This window comes from Brassica oleracea, chromosome C3 (assembly GCF_000695525.1).
Source record: "Brassica oleracea var. oleracea cultivar TO1000 chromosome C3, BOL, whole genome shotgun sequence".
In the NCBI taxonomy this organism is placed as follows: domain Eukaryota; kingdom Viridiplantae; phylum Streptophyta; class Magnoliopsida; order Brassicales; family Brassicaceae; genus Brassica; species Brassica oleracea.
This window is the reverse complement of record NC_027750.1, coordinates 3,047,332-3,072,091: the sequence shown is the minus strand read 5'-3', so window position 1 is coordinate 3,072,091 and position 24,760 is coordinate 3,047,332. Positions and strand designations below refer to the sequence as shown.

The 24,760-nt window shown below is 34.1% G+C and overlaps 3 protein-coding genes across 5 annotated transcripts; 1 reads left to right on the top strand and 2 right to left on the bottom strand.

Annotated features, from left to right (window-relative positions):
- Window positions 1-6,834: 6,834 nt before the first annotated feature.
- Window positions 6,835-9,137, bottom strand: LOC106328833 (ethylene-responsive transcription factor ERF113-like). The gene is made up of 2 exons (XM_013767359.1): window positions 8,666-9,137; window positions 6,835-7,612 (listed from the first exon to the last, which is right to left on the bottom strand). The coding sequence occupies exons 1-2, from the start codon at window positions 8,766-8,768 to the stop codon at window positions 7,044-7,046; spliced, it is 672 nt and encodes a 223-aa protein (XP_013622813.1). The 5' UTR covers window positions 8,769-9,137; the 3' UTR covers window positions 6,835-7,043.
- Window positions 9,138-11,373: 2,236 nt separating this feature from the next.
- Window positions 11,374-17,018, bottom strand: LOC106329504 (4-substituted benzoates-glutamate ligase GH3.12). Of its 3 annotated transcripts, XM_013768180.1 has the most exons (6): window positions 16,771-17,018; window positions 15,087-15,138; window positions 13,257-13,552; window positions 13,070-13,171; window positions 12,162-12,940; window positions 11,374-12,082 (listed from the first exon to the last, which is right to left on the bottom strand). In XM_013768180.1, exons 3-6 carry the CDS (start codon window positions 13,538-13,540, stop codon window positions 11,526-11,528), a joined length of 1,722 nt encoding a protein of 573 aa, XP_013623634.1. In that variant the 5' UTR covers window positions 13,541-13,552; window positions 15,087-15,138; window positions 16,771-17,018; the 3' UTR covers window positions 11,374-11,525. The 3 variants fall into 3 exon arrangements, with proteins under 3 accessions (XP_013623634.1, XP_013623632.1, XP_013623633.1); XM_013768178.1 differs by lacking the exon at window positions 15,087-15,138; XM_013768179.1 differs by lacking the exon at window positions 16,771-17,018 and having other exon boundaries at window positions 15,087-15,466.
- A 1,766-nt stretch (window positions 17,019-18,784) lies between these two features.
- LOC106336008 (ADP-ribosylation factor GTPase-activating protein AGD3-like) lies at window positions 18,785-24,602 on the top strand. Its single transcript, XM_013774715.1, has 19 exons — window positions 18,785-19,274; window positions 19,690-19,766; window positions 19,864-19,964; window positions 20,079-20,149; window positions 20,363-20,425; window positions 20,736-20,780; window positions 21,017-21,082; window positions 21,165-21,212; window positions 21,309-21,404; window positions 21,473-21,514; window positions 21,601-21,816; window positions 21,894-22,025; window positions 22,092-22,316; window positions 22,402-22,488; window positions 22,563-22,898; window positions 23,229-23,374; window positions 23,467-23,551; window positions 23,629-24,113; window positions 24,198-24,602. The coding sequence occupies exons 1-19, from the start codon at window positions 19,230-19,232 to the stop codon at window positions 24,328-24,330; spliced, it is 2,499 nt and encodes an 832-aa protein (XP_013630169.1). The 5' UTR covers window positions 18,785-19,229; the 3' UTR covers window positions 24,331-24,602.
- The last annotated feature ends 158 nt before the right edge of the window (window positions 24,603-24,760 follow it).

Here is a 24,760-nt window from a genome sequence, read left to right as displayed (position 1 = left end):
TTTTTTATTTTATTTTAATTATAATTGACTTTTAAATAAATAATATTTTTTTATTTTAATTATAACTATAGTTATAAAAATTAATAATTAGTACGTAACCAAAAAGGTGTGATTTTATATGTAAGAATTGTATTTCTTCATACATAAGTATTTTAGTTACAATCATAAAATATTAGAGAACTATTTTGTAAATAAAAAAGTTTGTCTCTATTATAGAGGAATGCTATTTTTTCCCCTAAATATAGAGGAAAAAATAGCAATCTCTATTTTAGAGGAAGAAATAGGGGTGGATTGGAGCTGATTTTACTCTATTATAGCATTTAGAGGTAAATATAGGGAAGGGTTGGAGATGCTATAAGAATCAAAGCCTAATCTCTTCTTGGGTTTATAATTTTCACTGTTTTTCAGATTTTGATTTAGATTACACTTATTTTGGGCTTATTCCTCCCGTAAACTTATCTTGGACTTTAGGTGCGTAAAAAGGCTTTAATTTGTGTTCAATGATTTTGACAGCCATTGCATGAGCCATGAGCTTTTTCCCTTACGTAGCATCATCTCATCAAAGCCTTGACAAAGAAAACGTATATACATGTGTACAAAACCATTCTTTTAATTTTTGATATTAACCAATTAAAATCTTTAAAACGGATAGAGGTATATATAACATGCAACTTATTTCCAACCATAGAGCATGCCGATGCATGTCTCTGTATTTTGATCTAAAATAGAGATTTCTATTATAGATTTGGAATTGATTCAATGTACACTTCTATAGTAGAATTCTTCTATTTTAGAGAAAAATATAGATGAAAGTTATTTTTTATCTCTATATTTAGAGGTGAAATAATATATTTCTATATTTTCTCTTGTAAATAGAGAAATTCTATTATGGAGGCACATTGAAGTAAATTCACTTCTATAATATAATTTTTCTATTTTATAGAAAAATATAGAGATGAAAGTAGAGATGGGTTGGAGATGATTTTACACTATATAAAAAAAATCGGTTTTACACAAATTTTAATAATCAAAAACAGATCTTGTGGTTGGTTAAGCGGTAAGAAAACGGACTTAGACACTAATATGTTTCAAATTTGATATATTTCATGCGCAAAACTTAGTTATATCGCTCTTGGCATTGGCAGGTCCGATTCCGAAAAACTGATCTAGAAGCAAACATCAATTATTAGTCTACAATTAAACACCCAAAAAATTTATATAGTAACAAGAGTTCTGAACCATGCATCTCTCTCTTGTGTTTATTTCAACTTTAATGATACGAGTATTTTGTTAATCAAAACCGGTACGAAAGCACGTGCTTTCTTTACTTCTGCCAGGAGCAGTATTGGTTATTGGACACTTATACGAATGTATATGTTTTTGCTTTCGGCTTAGTTGTATATATGGAGAAAGAAAGAGCTATCCGTGAACTGTACATTTTCATAAAAATTAGTATGGATTCTTCCGTAGATTCACGATATTCCACGTTTCAAAAAAATTGTTTAGTACTCTCTCTATTTCCGAAAATAAAATTTTCTAAAGTATTCACGTTTATTAAGAATTCAATCAATGTTTATAATTTAATTGTTCTTTTATTTTATTATACACTTTCCAATAACTTTTCACCAATGAAATTTAATCAATTCAAATAATTTTATTTAATGTTTCTTAAAAATATTAAAAATACCTTAAACATATAGAAAATCTATCTTTGCGGAACAAGAGAAAAATCTAAAACATCTTACTTTCGGGAACGGATGGAGTAGTTTTTTTTTGTGAAACCATAATTTTGCCCACCGTTCGTTTTTTTTTTTTTTTCCATCTGAAATTTTATTAAAGGGCAAAAGCCCAACTTCTAAAAGCCCAAAGCAATAGACTAACCAAAAAAAACCCAACAACTAAAAACATGGTCTGCGGCCCACATCACCGATTCGGACAAACCGACGAAAACACGCGCAAACACGTGTTGAAGTTAGCGAAAGAAAGAGACACGTGTCAACCTCTAACAACTAGAGAAGACACGCGTCTCGCAACCACGCCGGACCACGCCGGAATCAGAGCCACCACTCGGAATTCAACCAGGACCTTAACCAGAGGCACCGAATCCATCTCCAACGACAGTATTGGAAGATTGCCGGAATCAGTTTCTTCAAGCGAACGTTTTGGAGAGTTCAATCGAAATCGAAAACGAAATCGAGATCGAGATCTCATCCAAGGTAAGGCCCACGCACACCACAAACTCGTCACTCACCTCGATCACACTCGAGGAGAACAAACGGAACCCAGACAAGGCCGGCTACACGCCGTCGAGAAGACCACCGTGTACCAGAGAAAGCCAGCCGCCATCGCCGGAGAAGAAGGCAAAGACGCTGGAGACAAAAGCCGGACGACCATCGAGAGTAACGACGCGACGCCGGAGACAGAACCGGCCGACCACCGAAGAAAAGGTGCGTCGCCGGAAACAAAAATCGATCTGGAAACTCTCTTATCTCTACTCCTTGTGAAAGATTAAATTTGGGAACAAGGAAAGTAATGAGAAAATCCTCTCTCTAAAAGAGAGGAGAGAGAGCCCTACCAACTCATATTAGATATGCCCACCGTTCGTTTAGCAATTAAAAACAAAAGGTTGAATTATTAGTGTTTAAGAAAATAAATAATAAATATATATGAATACCATTGAGAAAGAAAATGAACAAAGCAGTAAAGATGCACGTGTTGTATGTCGGTCATAGAGGATTGATGGTAGACGTTTTAATCTCTGGTGATTTCGTAGATCTGTGTGGTTCTGCCTTGGATCGGGTTTGCATGGCGTTATACGGCCGCAAGATCCGGTCGAGGAGATGAGTCGATTTGTGGGTGGTTTGGTGGCTTGCAGTCTTGAGATGAGATCTCGATTGTCCGATGATGCTCTCCCAAGATGTTGAATCAAGCGAGGAAGATGATGGAGTTTGGTTGAAACCGGTGTGGTTTCATTGATCGTGGTTCAGATGTGTCGGTTCCGGTGAACGTCCGGCGGGTTGTCCCAAGCGGTGAAGGCGATGGGAGGCTCCGACACGTGTCCTCGGTGTCACTGTGGTTTCGACACGTAGCAGGACTGTCGAGTCTTGTTTCGGTTTGGGTTGGATGGGCCATTGTTTGGGCCTTTTTTAGTTTTAAAGTTGGGTTTGTATGTTTCGGTTTGGGTGTCCTTTAGTTTGTTGGGTTTTATGTTTATAAACCTTTTGATAAATAATATTATAGATGGCAAAAAAAAGAAAAAGCAGTAAAGATGCACGTAGATGACTGACAGTATATTGAAATCAATCCATGCACATAATAATAAGAGTGCATGTGCATGCGAAGATCATTATTGTATCTGGGGAAGTTCCACTATATGGAATCATCGCAAAGCAGCCGCAATGTTTGAATTTATTGAAGCCGAAAGCATGCTTAAAGTCTTCGTGTGTCATAGATACCCGAAGACTGTTGAAAATAGCTATAGATCGATAAAGATATATAGATCCGGAACTTCATCATATCCCTTTCAACTTCTCTCGTGTTATCATTTTATGGGTATTGTTTTGATTCTTAGTAATGGCCTATCACTTTCAGAAAAATAACATTTCGGGAGAAATAAAAATAGTTAAAATTAGAAGTAAATACTGATTATGGAGTGACTTAGAGTATATTAATAAAATGATTTGGTCATCATAGACATAAGGCGGATTAAATCGTTATAAGACTAACATTTGGGGGTATGTATCCAAAATGTTTGTTGTACAATATGTTTTAATCGATTAGAAAAACTGTCTTTGGTAGATAATGAAATTTTCATAAACGGAAAAAATATTAAATTTTGAGATTGTATATATATGTGTAAACTGTAAAGACTTGTAAATTGATTTATTCACATTATCAATATACAAATTCTAAAATTAGTATTTTTTTTAAATCGTCTTTTTCTCTAATTTTTTTTTATTTTTCCGTGTTAATCAATGTTTGTTTACAATAGTATAAAATATAAAATATCTTTTTTTGAAGCTAATAGAAATTAGGTAATTACCGAAAATGGCTCATAGAACACTTGGTCAGATTGATCACATAAAACAACACCCTGCTAGACGTAGTGTAGAGTAGAGATTGTGTGTTAAACTGTAGTATCATAATCGAGTTAGAAATTTGACTGTGGAAATTTTATACTACATAAACAAATAAAGAATTGAGAAAGATATGTATCGGGATTTGCAGATGATTAAAACTGGGTCATAGGATCTCGAAGATAGCCCTCTCAAAATAACACCACTTGACGTAACCCAAGTGGGATGGGACCCATTTCCTTCTGCCTTTCCGCATGCGTAACTCTCAAGAAGCTCTTCACTTATCGTTCTACATCATCGCATCTAATCTCATACATCAACTATCTAGGATCAAGATACCGGGAATATATCTATGTATTTACTCAATTTATAAAAGTTTCACTTTTTTGTATATATTATCCAGTACCTTTCAGATGAACATGTGTGGATATTATAATGTAAATGTTATTGTGTATTAATATATTCGATTAAATGAATAGTATAACTGGTGAGGAATGTATGCTGAAAAGTGCTGAGACGATCAGAAGAAAGACCAATCAAATAAAATAATGAGCGTTGCACGGTGTTCAAACTACTATCTTTGGTGGGCCAAGCTCGATGTACATCTCGAGACCAAGTTTGTTTGTCTTACTCTCACATGTGCCAATAATCCAAATAAACGTCATTTCGTGAAAAGAGTATAAATAATAAAAACTAGTGGGCCGATTCACATATAGATGCATGTATTTACATAAATGCGTTCTAAAGAAGACACATGAATATGTGGAAAGATAAGTCTCACTATATTCTACACACACTTTTTGGGTTTGGGAATATTTTCACAGTTGAACACGGTTTTTGTTTTTTTAAATGATTAGCGATTGCGATATTCCTACTGTGATCGTTTGTGATTGTTTAATCACACTTAAACCAACAAGAAAAAAAATGTTTGACCCTATTTACTCAATGCTTACCTATCTTTTTTTCTTATAAGATTCTTTAGAATGAATGAATCAAATTCTCAAATAGTTTCCAGATTTCTTATAAACCTGAAATATACTATACTTCTTCTATTTTTTATAATATATGATTTTTGTCTCAATACATATAAATTAATAAATTATTTTTAAATGTATCACTAAAATAAAATTTAAAATAAAAGGTTTTCTAAAGGTTAAATTAACAAGATGTTTAAAAATATCGTATATTGTAAAATAAAAAAATGTTAAAACATTTTCTTTCTATTAAAACGGAAGAAATGCTAGTTAAATTATTGAACTAATTTCCGTCGAGTGAATTTATATTTTAGTTGCATTATTACATATTTTTGTTCGGATTTACTATAGGTCGTTTATGATAGTTGTATATAGGACCGCTTGAAACTGGAATGTATGAATGATCATTAAGATTTATGATTCTAGATATTTAAGATTACCTTGTTAAAACTTTTAGGTTAAACCTATTTAGTTTAAAAAAATATGTTAGAACCTAACTCTTTTCTTTGTTCAAAAAAAAAACTAACTCTTTTCTTGATCGATCAAGTAAAGTGAGGCCACTAAATACTTAGGGGGGTTATTGGACAAAGAATTCTAGAGAAATTATTAAATTTTGAGATTCCATTGTTATTGGTTTGTGAATTTTTAAAATCTAAATTGAATTCGTTTTTATTGGGGTGATGATTTTTAAATTCCACTCAAAATCCTTTGTTATTGGAAAAGTTTAATTTTCATTGATTTTAATATTCTATTAAAATATATTGTTATTGGGATGTAAATTTTCTTTGTTTTTACTCATAGTACTAAACTTTGAAAATATCATCTATATCCATAAGATTTTTGAAATCAATGTAATAAAATACTCTCACATACAAAAATTCAAATTGAAGAATGAAATAATATACAAATCAAAACTTTAACATAATACAATTCACAACTTAAAAAAATAGAAAAAAAATATTAAAAATTTAAAATAAAAATTGTAAAATTAGTTTAAAAAGCACTTTCGAATTTAAAAAAAACATTTCAAAAATAATAATTCAAATTTTTTTTACAAAAATTCAAATTTAAAACATATATTTCGAAATTATATAAAAATATTTTTTATTATTTATTATTTATATATCTATATAGTTAGAAATATAAATTAAATTTTTTGGTCATTTTATTTCTTGAGATCTTTTTTGTGACAAATTTTTTTTTAAAAGTTGTTTAAGAATTGCCTTAATTGAAATGATTTTCTTTCCGGTTTTTTTCTACCACCATTTATTTCTTATTTTAAAAGTTAATAACAATCAATAGAATTCTATACACAAGTAATGAAAATCTATGTAATAATATTTGATAAAATTTGTTAAATCTAGTTAACTTGTAAAATCCTCTCAACTATTAAAATCATCAAATTCCATAGAAATTCATGTTCCAATAACTCTCCCTAAACCTTAATGTCTCGGTTTCTCAGCTAAGTTATACGTTCGTGGTCTAAACGCCTGGACTAATTACCTCTAGATTAGCAATCCACCCTAGGACAAAACTAATTCCTTCGAACACCATTATATAAAAATACACTATCAGTTCTCATGCATACTTGTTTTCTTTTAGAGGTTTATTTACATATTTGGTTCTTATTTTAATGACATAGACTATATATACTATTAATATAACTATAGATCTAACTATATATCGTTTTTTTCTGAGATTATCGTCTTTAACTGATCATCTAAAAATATGTCCATAAAATAAAATATGTTTTCAACATTGTATATGCCTTCTCCGAATTTAAATTCTAGGAATTACATGTGTCAAAATTGAACTTCAACAAATCCAAATCATACTAACAATTAAGGAAAAAACGAAGAAAAAACGAAAAAAAAACGATACACATGCGTCTCGTTCATTCATTTTTGGTGCAACGTCGGTTACGGAAGTAAAAACCGAAATGAAAATACAGTAGAGATTTATAAAACTTATTCGACAGGCAATAATAACTGTATTATTCTCTTGGGTAGTTATAATAGTGGTAACCATAGCTCTTCTCGTCTTCACGCTGCTGCTGTTGTTGCTGCTGCGTTTGTTGGAAAGCTAAGGAGGAAGAAGAAGACGAAGCTGGCGTTGAGAAAGGCTGCTGCTGCTGACTGAAGAGACTTGACGTGTAGTAAGACAAATCAACGTCATTGTTACTTGTAAGCAACTGAGCGTACTGAAGTATGTCCTGGTTATAATTCACTGGCCACGAGGTAGTAGTGGTAGTAGTAGATGATGGACCAAGCTGAGGAGGTGAGTTCATTAACTCACTACCTCCTCTTGGGGCATGATCAGTGCCAGATTGAGATGCAACATAGCTTGTGGTTGATGGGCCTTGAACACGTTCAGGGAAGTTGAGTTTAGCCTTGGTGCCTTTGAATTTGAGGGCGGCTCGGTCGTAGGCTAAAGCGGCGTCTTCTGCTGTCTCGAAAGTTCCGAGCCATACACGGGCTGCTTTCTTTGGGTCACGGATCTCGGCCGCCCATTTTCCCCATGGTCGCTGCCTTACCCCTCTATAGTGTCTTTTTCTTGGTTGATCTTGAAGAACGTTGTAATAAAATAATTATTATTGCATGTAACACAGAAATAATAATAATAATAATAATAATAATAATAATAATAATAATAATAATAATAATAATAATACTGCATGTGTGCACTACATGCATGAGAAGATAGTATACCTGTGATTTTAATTGTAGTTACAGCAAGGAAATAATTTGAGAAAAATTAGTTTAAATGTTCATTAACTTGAAAGGAACAAAAGACGATTTAATGAAAGAATGCATCAAAAACTAGAAAGAATACATGAGTTTTTATTTCTATGAATGATTAGTTTCAGTTGTATTATTGTGCATACAGGATGACATGACACATCTATAAATACAATTTAGAATTCAAAGAACAAAATGTGATGTTGTGAATATCAATCAACAAAAATATAAACTAAGACTTGACTTTTGATAACTACTTTTGAGTATGAGTCGTATGACATTTTTGGTCGTTAAACTCACCTTAAACACAAGTTAATCGTGTTTACATAAATCAAAATATAGAATAAAGGACACTCATAAAGTTGATAAAAAATAATCGATCAAAGACAACAATTAGTACTAATTGATTGAAATGAATCAAAGAACCGTGCGTGGTTAAAATTACTCACATCTAGTTAGGTAAGAAGCCATATGTAGACTATATATATGTTTGATGAGTTAAAAGCCTACGTTGATAAAATATCATCTAACTAGTACTTTCAAAAGAAACAAAAAAGAAGTCTACATGTATTAAAAAAAGACAGACACGTAGTAACCAGATCGGTGGTTCAATTCAAAGACAGAAGTAAAGTTCTTTACGGAAAGTAAATTAAATGACAGATGCATTGAACTTGAACCTGAACTTGAGCCTAACATACCAATTCCTTTTTCCCCCTAATTTTATTATTAAGCAAGCAACTATTGAAAGAGTTATTAATAGCAAGTTAAGTTACTTAACATATTCTAACAAGTTACATCAGCTAGCTAAAAGATTAACCTGTTATTAGAGACATATGGTGAAGAAACATATGGATTTAATATGTAACTACTTAATTACCTTGGTCTTGTTGTAGTTGATCCGATTTATCAAGCTCTTCTTTGACCGGGTCGTGTCCGTCGGCTGTTGGATACTCGATGGCACGACTTAGAGAGGAGATCATGGCGGTGACATCTGACTCGTTCCAAGAAGGGTTCTCCGCCGCCGACGTTTCCGGTGGACCCAATCCCTTTCCATACCTTCGATCCACTTTTACAATTCACGCGCGCGCACACACACACACAGAAAGAACAACCCGTGTTTGTGGTACGTATGTGTACAAGACCTTGGAAGGAACCAACTAGTTTGAACAAATTGATTGTAAGCTTAGTATTCTAGGGAGCGACTAGAACATGGAGCTTGGCTTGGTGATGAACAAGTTGGAAGCAATCAAGGGTTTTCTTTACTCTAGGCTATTGATATTATGAGGAAATTAAGAAGAGGTCAAGAAATAGAGGGTTTTTAAAGAGAAGGATCTACAAGAAAAGAGGATATAATAATTAATAAATAAAATCTTTGGAATGGTGCGGGGTGGGACCGTTCGTTCATTTGAGTTCGTAGTTCTCTTTTTCTTTTTCTCAATCTTTATTCTTGGGAGCTTAAGCTTCGCATGTTTTGGAGCAGTGTTACGCACAAATTTGGAATGAAAACGGAACTAGTCATTATTCTGGTTTTTTTTTTGTTTATATTTGTTTTTATCCATGTTCAATTCAAAGTTAGTTGGAAAATAATTAAAAATTTAAGGAAATTATATAAATGAGACTAAAGTTAAAGATTCAAATTCTTTATTTGTGAATTTTGATAGTATAATAATTAATTTGATAAATAAGCTATCAAAACCTAGAAGATATATAATATATACTTCCTCTGTTCTGAAATGTAAGATGTTTAGAATAATTTTATATTTCAATATATAAGATTCTGTAGCCAATCAAATTTAATATTTCTATTTTGTAATTGGTTGAATAGTTTTTAGTTTATAATTTTAATGATACTTTCTAGGTAAAAAATAATTTTCTTAATAAGTATATACTACCCAAAACATGTTACATTTCAGAACAGAGGGAATATAATCTAATATATTACAAAAAAGTGTATAAGAAATTTTTTGGAGCGGATATTCACATATGGTACATATATATGATTTGTTATGTTTGTTTTACCGGTAACTGTTTATAGTATTTGATTTTTTTCTTTTTTAAAAGGTTTTCATCTATATTATTAAAGGGGAGTACAAAAATGCACAAAGAAGAGAAACACACATTACAGCTTTCAAACATAAAGAGAAAACGAGGGGGATGACATTGTGCCATAACACAATGGAAACGACTGCTCTGCAGAAATAGAGATAGTATATGATTTCTTCATAAATGTAGCATCATTAAAATCACTGATTTTTGTAATGATATCACGATATTATCGCTCAGCCATATCACAATAAGTCAAATGTTATGAACAAAAACCACCTGAAATTCGAATTCTATTTCGATCTTACTATGTGCATATTTGTAGTTTTCCTTGTGAAGTTAAAGAGAACATATCCGAGGTTGATGACGCAAAGTAAAAGAGAAACAAAGGCAGTTTTATTTTTTTGAAAAGGAACAAAAGCGGCGTGATTCGTGAATCCAAAAATGGCCAGAAGAGAAAATGAAGTAAAATAACTAAATTATATATAATGGAACCCGTCCCAGTCGAAATCTCAAAATCCGCTTCTTCTTTCTCCACGATTAACACAATTCGATATTACTCAAATAGTCAAATCCAATCAAGTCAAATTAATATTTATTAATTAATATTTAAAATTTTAAATATAGAAGAAAGAAACAACCAAAGCTGAACCAAATACCTTCGAGTACTACCGAGCCACATCCAATAAAAATACAATCAAATCTACAAAACATTTTTTTTTTACAAAACTTTTTCTTGATCAACAAATTTATTAAAATTTTATATCTATTTAGTGTATATGTTATCGTACTGATTCGTAAATTATATTTAAGATGTTTTATAAATAGAAAACTGAGTAAAAATAACTAAGGACAAATCAAACCAAACCGATACAAAAACACTTCTATTTGTCTTTTATCTATAAGTTTAAAATTTCAACTCAGCTGTCGAATTAATTTAAAATATACCCAAAAATAAACTAAACATAATAAATTAAAATTCATTAAACTTTATCTTAAATATACATATTAAATATAGATGTAGGCATCTATAGTAAATAGAAATGTTACTAGAGTATTTGTCATGTATATTGTTTAGTTTCGAAAGAGAAAGTATATTGACCAAACCGTAATGACATCAAGCCGAACCCAAAACCAATCAAATTACAAACAATTTTATTTCTTTTTCGGTTAAAACATTTCTAATGATTCTCTAGAACGTCAAATACATATAAAAATCCGAAAAAAAATACTGAACTGAAACGAAACTAAGCGGATTGAGTTGTTATCTTGTTTTGGTTTTTGTCTTTTTCCCTTATCTCTTATGTTTCTTGATACTTCCTCTTATTTGAGTTCAGACGTTTAAAAAAAAAAAAAAACGAAACTAAGCGGATTGTCCTCTAAAGTCTACTCTTTGGTTGTGATTACTTTTAAGTGTTAAAGAAGGCTTTGGGTTTCATTACAAAGATAATTGGGCTTTATTAAAGCCTGATACTCTTTTTTTTGTGTGTGCACAAAGCCTGTTACTCTTGAAAGCCATTTCCACCTTCGATATTGTTTTGTTTTTACTTTTTATGACACTTCCCATTCAGACAAACTAATACACAGCATAGGCACATGTACAAATACAATACTACCGCAACACCATTCTATACATCCCCCAACAAACATATTTATAAGTAAATCTTGGACCTATAATCAAAGAAACAACAATTTCAAGTACTAAAAAACCTGGCAACCACACACTCCTCCATAAATTCCAAGGCCTTTACTGATTTAATGCATCTAGGAGTCTTGTACTGACCAATGGAAGCACCTTGTGAGATGAAGAAGTCCATGAGTGAATCGAACATCCCTTGACGCACCACTCTTATCTCCAGTGGCCCGACCGAACCGTCTTTGAACCGACATCTCTTGTAAACATTGTCAAGCGAATCCTCCATCACTGAACAACACTTTGAGAACACCTCTTCACTGAGCTCCACATTATTCTTCTTGTTCTCTCCCTCTTTTTCCTTTATTTCTAAGTAAATCACGTAGTGACCCGGAAATGTTGAGGTGTCAGCATAGCTGGTGAAGTCCACCAGAATGAGATCAGATGACTCCAGAACGAGCTTCGCTTGACTCAACGCCTTAAACAAATCTTCTTCATTGGTTTTATCGCTATCGATGCTTAAGACCACGTTCTCTCTTCTTACAAACTTAAACTGAGGCGCGTTGTTGTAGAAACCAGTCACCACAAGAACATCTCCCACTCTCATTCTATACAATCCTGGAAAAAAAAATTCAAAATATTTAGTTAAACCATATAAGTAAAATATATGGAATTTTGTCATGTTTATTAATCTCACCGGAGAAGTTGGTGACTACTGGTTCATAAGTGCACCCAAGTTTTACATCTTGAAGGTCAACCACATCACGCTTGTCTCCATCCATTGTTATGAACTCAAAGTAAGACATGTTAGGCATGAAAGCGTAAGAAACATCTTCAGGTTTGCATAGAGGATCTACATTGATCCCAAACGTGGTCTCCGAAGAACCGTAAGTTGTTGAAACGAGAGGCAAGTCGCTGCAGTAATAGTTCAACGTGGGAACGTACTGACCCATCGAACCAGTAACAACGGTTTCAATATACTTGGTGTTTGGCCAGAGTCTTTTGACTATACCTTCCCAAGAGTTCTTGTTGCATATTGTTTCAATTGTGTCTGCTAGGTCTAAACGTGGCCCTCCAAGGACTAAAGACACCGAACTTCGACAACCGTGGTCTGTGATCCACTCGCTGAGATGGCCTGATCTGATGTTTGAACACAACTCTTCCCAATAAGTTTCAAGAAACTTGATTGCTCGGACCATGACTGAGGCGAAGATGGAACCCATTCTCACAACCTCGTCTCTTTGGACCAAGCCACATAGCAAATGGCAGTATAGACTTTGTGTGTTGTTAGAACATAATATGACTTCATCAGGGCTTGTGTACGAGTAATACCAGTTAGATGGACGGTTCTTGAAATAGTCGCTCTTGAAATAGCTGCTAGTTGCGACTCGAGCAGGCAAGCCAGAAGGTGTAATGGATTCTTGTTTAGTGAAGAGAAACATCATCCCTTTTCCTTCCTCCAAACCTTTCACATGCCTAAAAATAACAAAGAGGAGATTTGTTATAACCAAATATCAATACAGAGAATTGTTATCACCAACCAAACAAGAAAATAAATAAATTGACCTACTGTTCCAAAAAAAATAAAATAATAAATTGACCTACTTGGTTATAACGTGCATACGAAGATCGTATGCGAATGTTAAATTGTCCAAGTACTTGTGGTTCCATGGCATCATCTTTTGTGCACCTCCTGAAGTTCCCGAGCTTCAAAAATACAAAATCAAGAGTTTAGTTTTTTTTTTTGTATAAGAAAGAAGAACTAATCAATAGAAAGAGGTTCTTTATGTACCTTAGCAAGAAACCGGTAATAGGGCGGTTTGATATGACATCTGATGACTCTCCATTGACGACACGATCAATATAAGGCTTAATATCTTCATAGGTCACGACGGGTACGTTCTTCTTGAAAAGCTCTTTATCAAACCTATCCATGTGAAAACGTTGGAGGTACTCAGTTTTTAGGTTAGGTGTGAGTATCTCCTCCAAAAGGTTGTCTTGTATTTGCTTCACGTTGAAAGATAAATCTTTCAGCTTCTCCTCCCATCTCTCGTTGTTGTTGGATATTGGCTTCATGCTTGCTTCTCTCTAATTCAGATGAGAATATAGAGTGAATACTTGGTCATATATATAGCGATAAAATAACTAAATATTCGGTTTGGAAAGCAGACATTGTTTGGATGATATTTTGATTGAATACTAGACTCAGACCTTACCGTGTGAACCGTGCTACGTAGAATAATAATATACGTATAATATATGAGAAATGTAATGATATAGAATAGGAATCAGGAAAGAAATAATTGTTTTTTTTTTGCATAGCTTAATAATTGTGTAATTGTATGTGAGAACGCTAGTGATACGAATCTTAAAACGTTGTTAAACTAAACTGAATCATGGAAAATATATGATTTGATTGTGAGAGCAATAAATTAATAATGCTACAAGTTTATAGAAAAATATGTAGATCTTTGGTGCATAAGTTTTTCATGCATTCACTTTTTGAAATATGATTTCATTTTTACACCATTCATGTTTTAAAATTAAAAATATTCTGATAAACTCTTCTTATAAACTGATCCTCAATGTGTCAAAACGTTTAGTTACTGGATATTTTAAAATAAAATCTCTATATCTTTGAATTTTCTTTTGTTGTTATTTATGCTACTTATTTAATAAGGTCGATTGGTTGATGCGAGTTGATTTTCTGTTACGATAAATTGACGAGACTATAGCTAATCTAATAGCTGCTTCAGCGGCTGCAATTGCTATAACAAAAATGCAGAAAATATCCCCTTTTAGTTGGGAATTATCAAAAAAATCAGCAAATGTTACGAGATTCATATTAACTGCATTGACTATAAGTTCAAGGCACATAAGAGCCCTAACCATATTTCGACTCGTGATCAATCCATAAAGACCAATCAAAAATAAATAGGCACTCAAAACAAGTACATGTTCGAGTATCATTGAGCAACTCCTTATCAATTTTGACAAATTCTGAATTGGTGTATTTTGTTCGATATATTTTTCCCCTTTTAGAACTTCAAAATTATTTTTAATTATTTAAAATAATTTAGACAAGTTATTTAGTACTGATTATTCAACAGTCAACGTTTTGCACCTGTCATTACATTAAATATGAAGAAGATCAATAGAGTCAGGAAAACGTGGAAAATTAAAAGGAAATTCAACAAGAAATTTCTGCCACGAAACATTCTTCCACATTAAGTTGAAACTCTTGCTCAAGAAAACAATATTCATAGACAGAGACGGGGACCAGAAAGACTCTACATGGAGAGTTCAATATAATTCTTGTCTTTTTTGTTTGTCAACCGATAAAAAACTATTTAGTTGCGACTCTTGTGAGTCATGACGAAAGTGTTGGCGACTAGAAATTACAGACGAAGTTTCAGTATAGTAATAACTAATGGGAAACCATATGGTTTTTTTTGTGTGATAAGTATACCTTTTTTGTTAAATTGTAAATATTCACTAGTGAAAATGAAAGATGATACATTAGTTCTTTAAGACTAAAAAAGTGAAAAAAATAATCTTAAAGAACAACACATAGGATTAAAACTGGAACAGTTTCAACTGAACACAAGACTTTTAAACTTACCTGCAGCAGACTCTTCTCTCGTTTCCAGATTTGATTCACTCGATTCAATGGACTTTTTTTTGTTTTGGAAATTTAGTGTAAATGCACAAGACCAAAACAAAGGTTAAAAATAAAAATCAAGAACAGTAGCATAGTACGATACAATTTGGTAATGTTATTGATATTATGTGGTTCTCGCGTTAGCTCCATTCGTAGTCTTATCCAGTTCAGTGGTACTATGTTTTAATTTTTAACTAAGCAACTCGAACATGGTTAAATCATCTTAAACTAATAATACAAATGCGTGTTTAGCTCAAAAGAGGAAAACAATTCTTGTCTTTTCCTCTCTTACTTTATTATCCTCTCTATTTTCTATAATTATAAATCACATAACATCTGTTTTCCTATTCCACCAAGTCTATTCTCTTTTTGTTCTAATGTATACGACCGTTTTTTTTCTCAATTCAAATTATATTTTTGACATACTTATTTTTAATAAATATTTCAATAAAATATACAAAAGAATTATAGAACACCAATTGTATACTCTCTATGTATTAGAAAAATTGATCTTATAGAAATTGCAAACATATTAACGAAAAAAATAAAGGGATTATTTGTGAAATAACCAAAAAAATAATGAGAAATTAGATTTTTAGTAAGAATGTATGGAGAGATAGGAAGAGAAATAAGGAGAAAGGGGGTGACTTTGGTTAGTTAGTGAATTTGTGATTTTTTCTTGTATATTAGGTCTAATTTCCCCAAAAAATAAATACACATTATCTATTGATTTTTAGTTTTTTTTTCCAAGTTTTGCTTGCTTTTCAAAAAGTTATACCATTCATATTTTAGATTCTAATTTATATTTTACTTTTAAAGCAGATACATTAATTAAAGTTAAAACACCAATTTTGAAAAATATAAAAGCAAAAGTTAAAACATCAATCTTTTGTATAAGAAGGGAGTATTTATTAACTAATTTGAAGTTAATATATTTAGAAATTAACATTTGATCATTTATCAACATATAATAATTTTGTTAAAAAGCTAGATATTTTAGTAACTTTTAAAATTACGTCTTCCCAACAAAACTACTTCGGGATTTATATACTACATTTTCCTAACGACAAAAACGATTTTGACCTTCCAACTAAAACCTTAAATTTACATTTATTTAATAAAGAAAACCTTATATTAGTGGACTTTGTGTAGAGGGATATTGCCTAGAAACACACTGGAAAAAGAAAACGAATTTCCAGGTAAATTTCAGCGTTGAAAGGTATTTCTTAATTAGCAACAGGGAGTTAAAGATCATTTCTTAGTGACTTTCAGTTTAGTATGGTGACTTGTGTCAGGTAAGGTCGTCTCCATCTTCTACTATAAGTCTCTATTTTTTTAGTTTAATATGCATAACCTGAACCAAGTCACCAAACTTAAACTAAAGAAAACGTGAGTAAAATGACTAAAATATCTAACTTGTGAGAGTTTCCCATGGATTTGTCTATAACCATATTTCACAAAAGGATAAATGTGCTACGATTTATGTTCACATATGTACCGAAAGCTTGTAAAAGCCTTTTAAGACTCAACAAGAGTTTTAATAAAATCTTTGAAGAAATGAAATGGTACCCATGATATGATTTATCAGCAGTCGAAGAGTAAAAAACTTGTTGACATGAATCAAAAGAAAGTAAGAAGAGGATACCTTATTTTTCAATGTCAATGAACTCTTCAATAACATCTCTTTGAACAGCCAGAGAGTTCGAATATATTTTGTAAGTAAGGCCTCATCTGCTCTTATAAAATATTTAGGACCATTTGGTATAACCATCTTTCTTTCATTCTCTGTCAAATGCTCTCAGCCTCGCCTAAAACTTTAGAAGATGTTAACATTATATGTCTATTTTTGTAGTTGTTTGGCAAAAAAAAAATTTTGGCGGATTTGAGTGTGAATGTGTTCAGAATCTTTTTAAAGAAACCCCATTTATCAAGATAGCTATTCAGCGTAATCTACCAACCAGTCTCAAAGGCAAATTATTGCTTCCAGTTTGGTAGTACTGTACTACGTTGTCTCTACACTGGTGGAAGAAAATAAAAAAGGGAATCAAAACTATCTTTACATATGCTGCTAAAGATGCTAGATGGGCTTTAATCTCATATCCGTGTGTAACCAACTTGGTACTACGTAAGTACGTAGCTCCATGCCTCCATCTCATTAATTTTCCAAGGGAGGTATAATTACGGATGAGATCTAAGCAAACCGAAAGATCAGACATCTGTTTCATCTAATGGACTTTTACAAATTGGGCCTGACATTATGGAACTTCCTAGTTTGGGCCTTTTTAAAATCCTCGGAAAGAATTTGTGTGGGTTATAATATATTTTAAGGTAGGATAAAAAAATAGATTTTACGAGAGCCGTAGTAGGCCTGTCTCAGGTCAAAAAGGAGACGAAAGAGGGGACAGCTAAAAAGGAAAAAAAGATATCGAATGAGTCCTTTTTATTAGAGTATACTAGGTCGGAAATCATATGAGAGATATACAATGATGCGAGAATCTGATAAGAAAACCAAGAATCAGATAGAATAAATCACGACATTTTACAAAATATTAAACATGTTGGTCATAACGATATCGTTCAACACGACTAGTCTAACTCTGAAGTACCTAAAGATAACTAAACGCTTTCATCTACTGATAAACAATGGTATCTGATTATTGTTACGGAGTACACCCTTTTACAACCGAGTTGAACAACACTGTAAAACCACAGTTGCGAACAAGAAGATATAAGGCGATTTTGGCTAGTAAAGATACTGTTAGGAGATTTTTGTATAGGATCTTTGTGAATACCACAGAATGACGAATAAAACTTAGTATTTGTATTGATTTCGTATGAGTTTGAGAGAAATAGATTTGAAGAGATGTTTTATTGAGTAAACACGCCGGAACTACAAAGTATTGAGTATGAACCATAGTTCTAGCCGTCTAGCTCTAATTTCTAAGTCTTGAAGTGTTGATTCCTTGCTTTAGGGTTTAGGTCCCCTTTATATAGTTTTTTTAAGGCGGACCTTAATCGGTTGAAGTAGGTTAAACTCTTCCATATTCGGAAATATGAAAAGTTCTCTTTATCAGAAGTTTTTTTTTCCTGGGGGAAGGGGACGATTCCAGGGACCGGACCCGGAATACTTCGTAGCAAGGAACCGGGATGACTCTTAGCGAGGACCCAGAAGCAGGTGTCCTGTCTGGGGTCTGGAGAAATTCAATATCGAATATTTTTCTGACTTTTCTGGTAGCTGGAGAAGAGATCATACAATTTGATTAAACAATACAGTAGGATGTTGAATCTGTAAAGTCTGCAAAATAAGAGAAAAAAGGTAAAGATCTTGGTGTTCTTTTTTTCCAAATTATCCCTCTTTTCTTTTTGCTTTTACAATTTTTTTCCATCCTAAGAGTTTTATTTTATATTATAGAATATTTAAATAAATCATTTTAATCATTTATTCCCCCACTCTCTCCAGAACAAAAGGTAATGGAGAAGCAACAAGAGGTACGGGTCCCACCACCCGTTCTAAATTAATCCACCCCGTTAAGCATCGCGTTAACTACACGCACCAAGTTATCTTACATTACGTGACTCAAAGCGCGTGGGGTATATCCACAGTCTTTGTTTTCTCAGAAGAAGACCACTGTTTACAGAAAAAAGCACAGTCTCAGTCCTCTTTCTTTTCAACTTGAACCTCCTTGAAACGACGCCGTCTCCTACCAACCTTCATCTATTCTCCGGCAGTAACTGAACTAGATAGTTTGCCGTCTTTACGGTAAAAAAAACTTTCACGAAGACGGTGAAGTCTTTTCTTTTCTTTTCTTTTGTCTCTCTTCTCATCTCCCGACACACTTCTCCACTGTTTTTTCTTGATTTCACTGAGTGTTCCGTAAGAAAAAAAACAAGCTAGGCTCGAGACTTGCGAAGAGATCATCGTGCTTTCGTCCTTTTATTGATATTTCTGGAAGCTTAGGTGGAAGAGGGAAAAGAAGATCTCTTTTTTTTTTTTTCACTTATCTGTCTGTACTTCGTTTATGGAGTCGGTGTGAGAGATAAAGGTCTTGCCTTTGATGTTTGTTTGGAACAAGAAGAAGAAGAGGGAGTAAAGATTAGCTCAGAATGCATTTCACCAAGCTTGATGACTCTCCCATGTTCCGCAAACAGGTTTTGTTTCTACTTATCTTGTTGGTCTCTTTCCACCTTTGTCCTCATCTCTCGAGTCCTTTAGCGTCTCAGGTTAGAGTTTGGTGGTTATATTAGGCAAGATTTATCCGGAATTTTGAGTGTCCACCGACTGACACCTATACCCCCCCCCAACACTAGATTAGAAAGGTGTACACTTAGCTAGCAATTCTCATACTCACTGATTTAGTCAGAGTTCTTCTCTATATACACTCTAGAGGACAAGTAAAAAAAGATTGCAACTTTAAGTGTAAAGGAAGTTCCTTGTTTATCTCAAATTCTCCAAATACTTGAGTATAATTACAGCGTTGTCCACCATAGGATTGTGTTTTGCTGTTTTCTTTGTGTTATGTACTTTTCCTTCTAGTCTTGTGCTTTATCCTTTTGTCTGAAACAGTTACAAAGCATGGAGGAGAGTGCAGAAATATTGAGGGAAAGAAGTCTCAAGTTTTACAAAGGCTGCCGGAAATACACGTATGCTCTAAACTATTCACATTGTAAATGTACATCCAGAGTTTTCTTTGAGAATATATCTTGTAACGTATAGGTTGTGTTTCATTTTTTTTTTCAGGGAAGGGTTAGGAGAGGCGTATGATGGAGACATTGCTTTTGCTAGTGCGCTTGAAACATTTGGTGGAGGCCATAATGATCCTATTAGTGTGGCCTTTGGAGGTATCTATGACTGACTTCACTTAGCCTATTGAAAACTCTCAGTAGCGTTTTGTCTGTTTGCCTACATACTTTTTGCATTCACTTCTCATAATAGACTCTACCTTGCTGTGCCAGGACCTGTAATGACGAAATTTACCATTGCGTTGAGGGAGATTGGGACTTATAAGGAGGTTCTTCGCTCACAGGTATGCTAGTTTGTTACTGTTGACATTCTCTCCGTTTCCTCACCTCCAGCCTTCTCTCTGATAACACCTCTGTGGTATCAGCTTAGGATAGTTTTGTTTTCATTCAGCAGAAATAGCCTCTACATAGACTGCTTTAGCTTAAGACATTGTATATGCAAATTAGATCAAGTCTTATCACTCCAGTTATTCGTTTTGATGAGTTCTCTTTGTCAGGTGGAACATATACTGAATGACAGATTACTTCAATTTGCCAATATGGACTTGTATGAGGTTAAGGTACAACCTGCTTGCTTTCTTCTTGGCTGGATACTTACTTTCTGAGTAATACTATGCATCACTGAGGTAGTAGTACCGACCCGAGGTGTGCCGAGAGGCATTTTGTTTAATAGCCAGTTTATTTATTTCTGGTTTGGTTTAGCACTGTAGAAGGTCCAATCAATGAGAAAGCTAATGGTTAAGTTTCTTAGGACTGCTTATACATTGTGGCTAGTCTAGATTTTCCTTATTCCATTTTCTCAAGGAAGGATAGATAACATGACAAGGTTATATTTGGATATGCAATCCTAAGAGATAATTTTTGCCACAGGAAGCTCGGAAGCGCTTTGACAAGGCTAGTCTTACCTATGATCAGGTATACGTTTGCTCAAGAGTTTTTTTTTCGTATTCTCACTCTGTTGACATGGTTTGAACTAATACGATGGTTTGGAAAGACTAAAACCTAGGTTGTAATTGTTCATGTTACTTTTCTAAGCACCAACTCTTACTAGGAATCAAATTTGTAGAAGATAATTTATATCTTATCGTGACAGTGGGGTGGGTCTTCGCTTACCTGGACAGATTAACTGATAACTTTTTTTTGTGGTTTAGGCCCGTGAGAAGTTTCTTTCGTTGAGGAAAGGTACAAGAAGTGACGTTGCTGCTGCTTTAGAACAGGTATGGTGCATTCCAAATTTTTTTTTGGCATACCATGTACTTTTTTATTCCTTTGTGTCATAACTAACATTGACATTGTCAGGAACTTCACACTTCGAGGTCTATGTTTGAGCAAGCTCGGTTCAACCTTGTAATACTCTCTTGTTTGATCTTTTATTATACATTTTTTAAGTCTATATTAAAGCTACTGGTGGAGTAATCTTTTGTTTCCCTAATTAATGCTCAGGTGACTACTCTTTCAAATGTTGAAGCTAAGAAAAGGTTTGAATTTTTAGAAGCAGTCAGTGGAACTATGGATGCACATCTTAGGTACTTTAAACAGGTAAGTTTCTTAGCTTCTTCAGAAATTTAAAAAAGGTTTGTTTAAAATCTGAATGTGGCTGCTTTCAGGGTTATGAGTTACTTCATCAGATGGAACCATATATCAATCAGGTCAGTTTAATTCTATAATTCTCTTCTAAGATTATATATGTTTCACATGTGAGTTATAACTATACCTCAACTCTTTTTTTTGGCAGGTCTTGACCTATGCAAAACAGTCTAGAGAAAGATCAAACTATGAACAAGCAGCACTCGACGAAAAGATGCAGGAGTTCAAAAGACAAGTTGATCGAGAGAGCAGGTTTGGTTCAAACGGTTCCAATGGATCCCCAAATGGAGATGGCATACAAGCCATTGGTAGAAGCTCTCACAAAATGATAGACGCTGTAATGCAATCTGCTGCAAGGGGAAAGGTTGATAAATTTTTTTGTACATATATGAATGAGAACATATTTAAAAGAGTGCTATTAACACTTCTTTGGTTCTTCAGGTGCAAACAATACGTCAAGGTTATCTCTCTAAACGTTCTTCAAACCTGAGAGGAGACTGGAAACGACGGTTTTTTGTTCTTGACAGCCGGGGAATGCTGTACTATTACAGAAAGCAATGTAGCAAACCATCTGTAAGTTTGTATTTATCTTCTTGAACTATTATTTGCAGACACTGAGTTAGTTGATTTGATGTTTAGGGTGCTAGCAGCCAGCTTTCTGGACAGAGAAACAGCTCAGAGCTTGGGTCTGGACTTCTCAGTAGGTGGCTCTCGTCTAATAATCATGGTGGAGTTCATGATGAGAAGTCTGTAGCTCGTCATACAGTGAACTTGCTTACCTCAACTATTAAAGTCGACGCTGATCAGTCAGATCTGAGGTTTTGCTTTAGGATCATTTCACCTTCAAAAAACTACACATTGCAGGTTTGATTCAGAGTTTTTGTTACTGCCTTAGACCTTCAACTTTGAATAGTTTTCACTCAGTGTTTACTTATGTTTGTCAGTGCAGGCTGAGAGTGCACTAGACCAAATGGATTGGATAAAAAAGATCACTGGAGTTATTGCATCACTACTTAGCTCTCAGGTCCCTGAACGGGTAAGTGTTATTTTTATAATCCCTTTGCATTGACCAATGCAGTTTTTGATGATTGCCCTTCCGCTGCAATTCAGTGTCTCTTTGGTAGTCCCATGGGAAGTGGCCACCACCGGTCCGCTAGTGAAAGCAGCTCATACGAAAGCTCTGAGTATGACATTCCTAACACTGAAGAGTTTGTATGTGAGAGGAGCTTTTTGGGGTACAATGAAAGGCCATCAAGAAACTTCCAGCCACAACGGTCCATTAGAAAGGGTGAGAAGCCCATTGACGTTCTGAAAAAAGTCTCTGGGAATGACAAATGTGCAGATTGTGGAGCTCCGGAACCAGACTGGGCTTCTTTAAATCTAGGGGTTCTTGTCTGTATAGAATGTTCTGGTGTTCACAGAAACCTTGGTGTGCATATATCTAAGGTAAATCACTAAAACCCTTAGTTATATGTTGATTTCGAGATTTCAGGATATGCTATACTCCTCGGGGACAGAATGAAACTGCAGATTTTTTTAGCTAGAACCGCACTTTTCATAGAACCCTTTGTTGGTTGTTCTATTCCGATCTGGTTACGCAGCCCAGTAATAGAATGATCTTTTGATGAAAAAAAAAAATTATATGTTGGTTCTATAGTAACTAGTCCATATATAGAGTGAAGAAGTCCATCAGGATCTTGAAAGTGACACTTAGCTTTGATGTTCATTTGCAATTCAGATTGTTAGAGCTTAACCTGAACTTGGCTGTTAATACAGGTTAGATCACTCACACTTGACGTGAAAGTATGGGAGCCTTCCGTTATAACTTTGTTCCAAGCTCTTGGAAACACATTTGCAAACACAGTCTGGGAGGAGTTGCTTCATTCAAGGAGCGCCTTCCACGTTGAGCCAGGCTTAACAGGGTAAAAAACTATGTTTATAAATTAAAATATTTACCATCTCACTCATCCAAAGCTATAAGAACCTTTAATCACCTAGACACAATAATTGTCAGGTCTGATAAATCAAGGGTCATGGTCACTGGGAAACCAAGCTATGCTGATATGATATCTATCAAGGAGAAGTATATACAAGCTAAGGTTCTTTAAGCTTCTTACCCTTTATTTGAATACTTATGTTGGAGTGCATTAAAACTTTCTGTTGTATCATTTCTCAGTATGCTGAGAAGCTTTTTGTTCGGAGATCGAGAGACTGTGACTTCCCACAATCAGTTGCACAACAGATGTGGGATGCAGTGAGTGGCAACGATAAGAAGGCAGTTTACAGGCTTATTGTAAACGGTGAAGCGGATGTGAACTCAGTGTATGATGGCCAATCATCTTCCACCTCTTCGTTAACGCTTTCAAGAGTAATGTTAATACCGGAGAAGCCACCAACGCGCGAGGACGTGCTACTCAGATTAAGAAACGAGTTACTCGATAGAACCTCTTCAGGCTGTTGTTCTTCGAGTATTCCTCCTGAGGAAACTGGAGGAGGTTGTTCTCTGCTTCACTGTGCTTGTGAGAAGGCAGACATTGGGATGGTGGAGCTTTTGCTGCAGTACGGTGCAAATGTGAACGCTAAAGATTCAAGTGGTCAAACGCCGCTGCACTGTTCTATTCTCAGAGGCAAAGCGGTAGTAGCAAGACTGCTTCTCACGAGGTGACTTAAGAAGAACCGCTTTATAACATCTTCTTGTGCTATATCCTTTTTGGTAATAACACAAAGTGTGTGTATATTTTGCAGGGGAGCAGACCCGGAAGCTGTTAATGGAGAAGGAAAAACAGCTCTTGACATTGCTGCGGAGTCGAAGTTTACTAATGCAGAAGTCTTGGCTCTCCTTTCAGAAGCTGCAAACGGTTACAATCACAGACAGTGATGATAAAGATAACATAAGCTCATGAAGTCTTGGGAGCTACGTTTCCCCATCATTACTTTCAGAGCTTTAAGAGCCAATCAACACTAAAAGAACCTAATGTACACTGGACTCTGAGCAAGCTAAGCCCCCCAAATTAAGTTTATGTATTGATGTTTTGTGATGGATATAAGCTGCTTATTGGAAAGTTATAGTGGATTGTGTTGTGTGTATTTGATGTAAGAAGACTATAGCAACCTCAGCTTGTGGATTGTTCATTTCTGCAGAAGTGTTAACCATAAAGTATTCATTATTAGCTATAAAGTTTTGTGTTTTGTTTTTTTCTTTTAAATGATTGAATCTGCCCCTACAGCCTACTTATTCACAATATTACTAGTTTTTGAGTCTTTTGATCAATAGCTATAATCCCTAATTATTTTTCTCAGTTAGGTTT

What these genes read in the sequence shown, in the direction of transcription:
- LOC106328833 (XM_013767359.1), bottom strand. Translation starts at nt 8,768, where the DNA reads ATGATCTCCTCTCTAAGTCGTGCCATCGAGTATCCAACAGCCGACGGA. An exon ending in TCAACTACAACAAGACCAAG is followed by an intron (nt 7,613 to 8,665) that starts GTAATTAAGTAG and finishes ACGTTCTTCAAG; the next exon opens with ATCAACCAAGAAAAAGACAC.
- LOC106329504 (XM_013768178.1), bottom strand. Translation starts at nt 16,896, where the DNA reads ATGGTTATACCAAATGGTCCTAAATATTTTATAAGAGCAGATGAGGCC. An exon ending in CGTATGCACGTTATAACCAA is followed by an intron (nt 12,941 to 13,069) that starts GTAGGTCAATTT and finishes TGTTATTTTTAG; the next exon opens with GCATGTGAAAGGTTTGGAGG. An exon ending in AGTAGTCACCAACTTCTCCG is followed by an intron (nt 12,083 to 12,161) that starts GTGAGATTAATA and finishes TTTTTTTTCCAG; the next exon opens with GATTGTATAGAATGAGAGTG.
- LOC106336008 (XM_013774715.1), top strand. Translation starts at nt 19,230, where the DNA reads ATGCATTTCACCAAGCTTGATGACTCTCCCATGTTCCGCAAACAG. An exon ending in CTCCCATGTTCCGCAAACAG is followed by an intron (nt 19,275 to 19,689) that starts GTTTTGTTTCTA and finishes TGTCTGAAACAG; the next exon opens with TTACAAAGCATGGAGGAGAG. An exon ending in AGCAATGTAGCAAACCATCT is followed by an intron (nt 22,026 to 22,091) that starts GTAAGTTTGTAT and finishes TTTGATGTTTAG; the next exon opens with GGTGCTAGCAGCCAGCTTTC.